This window comes from Coturnix japonica, chromosome 8 (assembly GCF_001577835.2).
Source record: "Coturnix japonica isolate 7356 chromosome 8, Coturnix japonica 2.1, whole genome shotgun sequence".
Taxonomy (NCBI): domain Eukaryota; kingdom Metazoa; phylum Chordata; class Aves; order Galliformes; family Phasianidae; genus Coturnix; species Coturnix japonica.
In genome coordinates this window covers 11,888,984-11,897,262 of record NC_029523.1, presented here as the reverse complement: position 1 = coordinate 11,897,262, position 8,279 = coordinate 11,888,984, and the positions used below count along the sequence as shown (strand labels likewise).

General features: G+C 38.3%; 1 protein-coding gene across 3 annotated transcripts in view; it reads right to left on the bottom strand.

Moving 5' to 3' along the window:
- ABCA4 (ATP binding cassette subfamily A member 4) overlaps nucleotides 1-8,279 on the bottom strand; it is a 63,594-nt gene that overhangs the window by 1,096 nt on the left and 54,219 nt on the right. For all 3 annotated transcript variants that reach the window (XM_015870010.1, XM_032446110.1, XM_015870012.2), the window contains 9 exons: nucleotides 7,693-7,822; nucleotides 6,665-6,785; nucleotides 5,747-5,809; nucleotides 5,516-5,622; nucleotides 4,380-4,521; nucleotides 3,160-3,294; nucleotides 1,536-1,639; nucleotides 1,358-1,450; nucleotides 765-1,014 (listed from right to left, as the gene is read on the bottom strand). In XM_015870010.1, coding sequence (XP_015725496.1) covers nucleotides 765-1,014; nucleotides 1,358-1,450; nucleotides 1,536-1,639; nucleotides 3,160-3,294; nucleotides 4,380-4,521; nucleotides 5,516-5,622; nucleotides 5,747-5,809; nucleotides 6,665-6,785; nucleotides 7,693-7,822 — 1,145 coding nt within the window. The remainder of the gene's footprint in view (nucleotides 1-764; nucleotides 1,015-1,357; nucleotides 1,451-1,535; nucleotides 1,640-3,159; nucleotides 3,295-4,379; nucleotides 4,522-5,515; nucleotides 5,623-5,746; nucleotides 5,810-6,664; nucleotides 6,786-7,692; nucleotides 7,823-8,279) is intronic.

The window sequence follows — 8,279 nt, the reverse complement described above, 5'->3', positions numbered from 1 at the left end:
AGCAGGGATCATTAATTCCTCCTTTATTTTGTTAAACTTCCTTGCAAATTCCTTCCTTTGCCCTATTTCATCTTCAGCAGGAGATGGCTTACAGGGCCTTGTACAATATAATTGAGCTTGGTGGTGATGAGGAAGAGGGGATAGTAGCTTAGTAGGAAGCTGTAAGGCAGCCAAAATGCCCCCCCTAGCACCCTCACCAATGCTAGCTTCATCAAGTGGATCATTAGCTACTCAGGAAAGCAAGCAATAGGGCAATCTCTTTAGAGATTAACTGGGTATTGCCAACAGTCCCAGTGGATTTTCCAGGCTCTATGTATCTAATTGCTTTTGTATAATAATATGCAACGGAGAGAACAAAGGCATTTACATAGATAACTCCATATTTCTATCAGCATCTCAGACTCAACACAACCCAAATCTCTCATACAAAATAAAACTGAAAGAAATATTAAATCATTCCCAGCTCAGTGAGGCTTTGACTAGCTGTTCCTCTTCAGGCTGCTGCTCCTGACAGAATGGATTTGCACGAAATCTAGCATGTGGGAAATATTAACTCAGCAGCTTTCAATTGGCACCTAATTCACAAAGGGAGTAATTTACAGATTTCTTATCTGATCCACCCCCCTTCACGAGGGTCCTGGGAGTTTTGTCTTAAAGGGAGGTTCAAGACAATTCTCTAAGCAGTTTGATCCTTCAGTTGTTTGGATACATTAACACTGCATTGCCTGATAGGCTTTCTCATGGATGATTTATTTTTTACTCACCTGATCTAATGTAGTTTGAGAGACAGAATATTCTTCAATATACAAGTTTTCCTTATTGGAGATTATTAACCGAAAAATCTTAGCCAGAGAAGAGGAGCAAATTTGATACTGCAGCATGTTGTAGTGTTTCTCTCTCTGTAAACTCCCTGGGAAGTTTATGCGTATGAACTGTTCAGCACGACTTGGATCTGGAGGCAGCCCAGTCTTAGGAGCCTTGATTTTCAGAGTGACAATGTAGCCATCTCCAAACCTGTGAAACACGTATGGATTTGGACACTGGATGAAGAGATTGTTTCATAATTCAGTTAAAAAAAAAATCATTTTTAGCAGGTATAAAAACATTACCAGTATGTGAAAGATAATGCCTAAGATATAACTTGGTAAGAAGCTCTATATTTGCCTTGCAGAAGTGACCTGTATCATAATGGACTTGAAGTGAGGTTCACCTAAATTGTCTGTAATACCATAAAATTGCACCCAAAAATGGGTCTATTCAAACAACAGCTCTTCAGATTGGCTTGCTGTATTAAGAATGATTCATGCCACACACACTAAGTTTACCCATTAAAAACACTGTAATATATTCAACTTACTTGTATTTTAGCTGCTGAATTGTGCCCAGGCATTTGAAGGTACCTTTCACCATGATGGCTAAACGAGTACACAGAGCTTCACATTCTTCCATACTTTCAAAACAGAGAACAGATATTTGAGATAGAAGCCAGCAGACAAACATCAGCTGCTCTGGGATTCTGAATTCCAACTCCGTACCTGTGTGAAGTTAGAACTACAGCTCGTCCATCTCTGAGCACACTCACAATAGAATCCCACAAGAGGCGCCGGGACTGAGGGTCCATTCCAGTAGTTGGTTCATCCTGGAATGTAAATGTTAAGGCAGCCAGATTCAGAGAAGCAGAAAAAAAATTAAACCATTTAGAAAGGAAATCATTAGAATCAATCTTGCATATTTGGGTTCTAGCTTATCACTGCTTCTCTACTGAAATCTGTGCCTTGAGAATGCACTGGCACAAAGTAGTAAGGAAACAAATATAAGAAATCTCAGGTAAGAATACAGTGCTGTCTGTATAGGCCCCAGCAGCAGGAAAAGGAATGCACTGACTGCTATGACAAAGGCAGGCCTAAGTCCAAGGTCTTAGCTATCAAAAATGCAAGCCTTTGTGACACCCTATTACCAAAAGATTTAGAACCTAAAATAGAAATAAATGGAAGGAGATTCATGATATTAATCACATCAAACTGTGTTAAGTGTGGCTTTAAAAGTAACCTTTCTTATAGAAAGGCATAGGGCATTTTGCAACCCAAGAAGCTAGCGAAGCTACCCTGACTTAGATCAGCAGATGATCTGGTCCTATATAGATCAGTTAACACTTTTAGTAGCTAAAAAAAGTGAGAACACATTTAAAAGTCATACTAAATAGCACAAGGGACCAGGCTATGAAGAAGTTATTAACATGTTTCCTTGTAGCCTATTAATGAAGGCACTACCGTATATTCTAAAGGATATTTGTAGCAACTGCATTTAGAATTACCCTTGAGAAATGCAATTATGATAATTCATATTACTTGATGAGAACTACATTTTACCTTTTCTATAGTTCATTCTAAATTTGTATAGTTCACTTCAAAGATAATAAAGGTTGAATAAAGGTAGCTAACATCCTCTGTTCTGCTGGAAAAAGGAGCAAGATATATGTAGTAAGATCATAGAAGCATAGAATGGCTTGTGTTGGAAGGGATCTTAAAGATCATCTGGTTCCAACACCTCTGCTGTGTGTGTAGGGTTGCCACTCACCAGACAAGGCTGCCCACGGCCCCATTCTACCTGGCCTTGAACACCTCCAGGGATGGGGCATCCACAACTTCTCTGAGTAACATGTGCCAGTGCCTCAGCACCACCAGAGTAAAAGACCTAACACCTAACTTCTCCCCTCTTTTATTTAAAACCATTCCCCTACTCCCTGTAAAAAGTTGTTCTCCCTCCTGTTTATAAACTCCCTTTAGGAAGTGGAAGGCCACAATGAGGTCTCCCCAAAGCCTTCTCCAAGCTGAACCAGTCATTATTTACATGGTTGGTTACACTCTGACAAGAAAAGACAGGCTGAAACCAATCATGGAGTTTTCTAAATTGTATATTTTAATACCGAACCTTTCCTTATTGAAAATCTTTCTTTTATAATCACTTTCCATCTGAAACATAGTTATGCATTTTAGTCTACTCCTAATATTAAAGAACTCAAGACTTCACTGAAGTATGCATAAGTTGAGGCAGAAAAGAGCTTGCGAGGACTATCAAACGTCCTAGTAGCTCTCCAGCAAGCAGATTTATGAGATGTCATATTAAATTACCACAGAGCTATATTACTGTGACACTTACTAGCAAGATGAGTGGAGGGCAGCCTATCAGTGCAATGGCAGTGGAGAGCTTGCGCTTGTTGCCACCACTGTAGGTACCAGCCAGCTGGTCAGCATACATAGGAAGTCCCAACTTCTGGATGCCCCATTCAGCAACCTATGAGAAAGACCATCTTTTTCACACAGCAGCTAACCCACAGCAGCCTGGATTACTGATACATCCCTCTAGCAGCAGAGAGTGGGCAAACCCATGGATTTTAGTGCTTTTTAAAAAAACAACAAACAAACAAAAAAACGAGCTACAGTCCAAAGAACTGTGATGATGAGGGAAATTCTAATCTCTTGAAGTAAAGCCACACTCCAGCATCAGCTGTAGAATTCTCATCTGTGCAAGAATGTACATTATTTTTCATCTGGAATCTTCTCTGTGTTTTCTTTCTCTTATATGAATAACTTCAAAGACAAGAACAAAACAGTAACTGTATCAGTTCATAGCAGTTGTATCCTTAGTCTTAGGGTTGGCTCTGCAGTTCTCCATAGAATCATAGAATGGCCTGAGTTGAAAAGTATCTCAGTTTTCATGTAGTTTCAAGCCCGCTGCCATGTGCAGGGTCGCCAGCCATCAGACCAGGCTGCCCAGAGACACATCCAGCCTTTCCTTGAATGCCTCAAGGGATGGGGCATCCACAACGTCTCTGAGCAACCTGTTCCAATGTGTCACCACTGTGTAAAAAACTTACTCCTAATATCTAACCTAAATCTCCCATCTTTGTTTAAAACTATTCCCCCTTGTCCTATCACCCATGTAATCAGTCATTCCCACTCCCTGTTTATAAGCTCTCTTCAAGTACTGGAAGGACACAATGAGGTCTCCCTGGAGGCTTCTCCAAGCTAAACAAGCCCAGTTCCCTCAGGCTTTCTTCATAGAAGAGATGCTCCAGATTTCTGATCATCTCAGTGGCCATCCTCTGGATCCCTTCCAACAGCTCTGCATCTTTCTGGTGCTGGGAGCCCGAAACAGTACTCCAGTTAGGGAGTATTTCAAGTATTATTAACACCTAAGATCCTGGATTTGATAGAGCATTCTTGTACTTAATTCCAAATGACAAGAACCACTCCCAAGACTTCAACATAAGGCAAACCCAATTCAGAAAATCTTGCCTTTGTCATGAGGTGGGCTCACCAGAATCATCATAGACATTTGTTGTAACTATGTACAGATCAGAAGCAAGAAAGCTTTACCCTCTTGATTTCCTCTGCTGGAACACCCCGCAAGCGAGCATATAGATAGAGATGTTCTCGTCCTGTGAGTAGGTCATCAAGGGCATCAAACTGAGGGCAGTATCCCATGTTTTGATGAACATTAGAGATTTGGGTCAATATACTGGAAAAATAAAGAAAATAATATTGAATCTATAATACTAGATTTAAGGCAGTTTGAATAAAATCTGTTTTCTAGGACAAAACTCTTCTAAGGGAAATTAATTCTCCCCAGTACAAGATCCTACTAAAATATATTTGTACAGTTTATCAAGGAATATCTTCTCTTCTAAGTCAGGTAAATCCTCTCTGACTTTCTGTTTAAGTATAAGCCAATGTAAAGAGAAGTTCTCAATAGATTTTATTTTATTTTTTCAGATGTTGTGGGGTTTTTTTAGTTTTGAAATTCAGGAATTTTCATCTTGGAATGTAGTCACCATGAAGAGTCATGCAAGACACAAAGCTAACAGCACTTGTTGGTAGTAGCAGTAGGACAAGATAAGAGAACTACACAATCACAGAATAGCTAAGGTTGGTGGGAACTTCTGGAGATCACTCTGTCTTCTCAGCCTGCTCAAGCAGGGTCAAATGCAGCAAGCTGCCCAGAACCACATCCTGACAACAAAAGAGCTGTGTTCAAATCACATCACAGTCAAACTCTAGTGACACCTTAGAAACTGAGACATACAACCTAGAACTAAACTGACATCAATAAATATCAAATCACGATGATGTAGCAATTACTTAGGGCAGTATGCCAGCATTGCGTAAAAAAAAATAAGCTGTTAAAAGCAGCAAAAAGCAGCCAGATAAAACTCCCACAGCTCAAATAAAATATCCTATTGGATGGGTTATCTTCTATATGAGAGCCCTTGCTGTTAGATTTGATTACCTTATCTTGATCTCGTTTTTAGCCTTCTTACAACACACCCACAGATTTTACAGCACAGTGTTGAAGTTGTAAAGTGCTGATGTGGTCTCTTTCAATGCCATATAAAAGGAAAGGATCTGCTGAGTCATTCTGACTATGAGTTAACTCTGCTAAGTGGATTGTCACAGGACTTTTTTTTTTTTTTCTATATTAGTGTGTTGCTTGTTTGCTTGTTTAAGGTATTTACCTACTGCCAGCCACAACAGCATCTCCAGATGTCACTTCAATGTCTCCAGTCAGCATGCTGAATGTTGTTGTTTTGCCAGCACCATTCACTCCCAAAAGACCAAAGCACTGAATCATTAAAAAAAAAAATTAAAAACTGCATTCTTTAGTATTTCCAGCTAATAAACCAGCAGGAGCACGCAATTTGAACTGATCCCTGAAATGATTCATGTAGTGATATTGATCAACTTACCTCTCCAGGACGGATGCCAACACAGAGTCTGTCCACTGCTGGCTTATGCCTACCTGCATAAATCTAAATTGACAAAAACAAGCAAAAATTCTATTTCAAGATTTTTGCAGCAAAAACAACTTTCTGAATTTTTTAGTCTAGTGCTTTAAGGATGAGGCAACCTTAGAGCCAGTACTAAAGTAATAGAGCAACTAAATAAATTTTTAAGAAGAAAGAGCAAGCATCAACAAGGTCTGGCATTTGTTTAAATAAATTTATAATAATCCCTAAAAATACAACTTCTCCTTTCATGAGCCTTTTTACTTCATAACTTTAGCACTAGGAGACAGATCTGATGCTTTGCTGGTACAAAGCATCTCTGACATCATACAGCACAACAAGATAGTTTGAAGAATGACACTTCAATTCTTCATTCATGAGATCCCAATGATGTGTGCAATCTTTGTACTTCTGTAGCTCAGGCTTACATGTATTCTGATATATATATGTATATATAAGGTATATATATTATATACCTTCAGTATCTGGAAAGAAGATAAATTAGTGATTGCACTAGTCTTCAATACGAAAGCAACTAAATGGTTAACCTGAAATTGAAATTAACCTATGGAGAAACAGCACTGTGGAAGAAAAGTCTAACAGTAGAAATGCACATTCAATAGGTATGTCAGGATGGATGATGTGAGGTAAAATAACTTAAGCAAGAGAGTTCATTGTCCTTGCTGGACTTTCCTGAGGTTTGATCTCTATTAAAAGGAAACAAACAACATATCAAGCCCTGACTTCTAAAATGTTTTGTATTTTCCAGGACACATGGTTAATTTTGAAAACAATACCACCCAAATCCACAGCTGAAATACATTCTGAAATAATTAACTTGCACTGGATTCACATCTTTCATTCTTTTCAGAATAGTACCTTGGTCAATTCCCGTAATTCTAAGATATTTGTTTTGTTCCCCCCACTCAGAATTCTTTTTCTTTCTTCTGCAACATCCTCATCTTCACCAATAATAGGTGACTCGGCAGTCTCAGTAAACCTGGAAAAGAATCAATTGTAGAAACAATGAGTTGATCTGAGTACAGCTACACAACAGCAGTGTGAAACAAGAGCTATTCAATTGCCAAAATTCTGTCTGGTGTGAGCTGTGAGACTGAAATTGCATACTGTAACTTTGGCTGGAGAATTCCTGCTGCTGGGATAATCCCTGGCCTTTGAAAGTTAAGGCCTTAATACTAAAAAGGGATGAAATTGCTTGTTCAAATTAGCATAGCATTGCCAGTCACTGATATGATGTAACCAGCCTCTAAGCCACAGCTTTTGCTATTTGACAGTTCTTCAGTGCTTACTAATAGATTTTATATATATCTTTTGGGTAGACTTCCTTGTAAGACAGTATTTTCAGCATTATAACAACTTGTACTCCTGTTAGCAATCCCCAGCAGCAGTGAATGATCAACTCACACTTAGCAGGCAGTTATATTTATTGAAACAGAAGCAGATTTGTAAAGCAGATAGGGGAAGCTTGAGCAGTACTCTGGCCATGACTGTTCTGTGCAATAGACTAGAATTCTAGTGTTGGTATGACTGACTAGCACTATATGAGTACTTAGGAACTACAAGCTTTCCAAATAACTGTATAGTCTCACCATTATAATCATGAAATTCAAACTGAAGTCTTACTTCAAGAAAATTCATTTATTTAATAAGCTGTATAAATACACTTTTATCTCTGTTAAAACAGTGCAGATAAATAAGCATAGATTAAACAAGAGAAATAGTAAATATCAACAAATTAAGATGAAATCAGATGAATTAACAGAATAAAGCTATAGAAGCTGTAAAAAATTTAGAGGAAAAGAAAGCAAAAGACAAAAGGAACATACAGAAAATAAAGGTGCTCACTCTGTTAATGAAGTAACATTAACACAAACTTTCAGACATACCATCTTGAGGGCAATAATCGGTGCTGCATAAGGAGATTCAGAGTGAAGAATGCAACTCCTTGAACAGCCATGGCAACCAGGTTCTTCCCAACAAAGTCCCACTGAAAAGGATTGGAAACATGCTCCTCACCTTTGGAGGCGTGGAGCACCAGAAAACAATTAAATACCCCTGAAAAACTCTGCTCATCAGAACAAAAGGTGTGAACACAATAGAAGAAAATCTAATTTTTAATCACTATCAGTCAATGTCTGCCATTTTTCATTGCATCAACAAATACAGATTCTTAAGAAACAACTGCTACATGGGGGTAAAAACGAACATAAGCTCTCTGAATATATATGAATACATATATATTACATAACAGGAAATCTGCATTGATTACATGAAACATATTTTCTGGGTGGGGAAAAAAAATGATCACTATGCTCTTAATAAAAAGGTAGACTGGTATAAGTAAACAGCCACATCCATAAACAATGAATTTGAAGAACATCTACTTTAAATATTAATGAGGGCTACTTAAGTATTCAAATGAAATGAAATTATATATCCTAGATGTGATAATCTAGGGACTTCAGGACAGGTT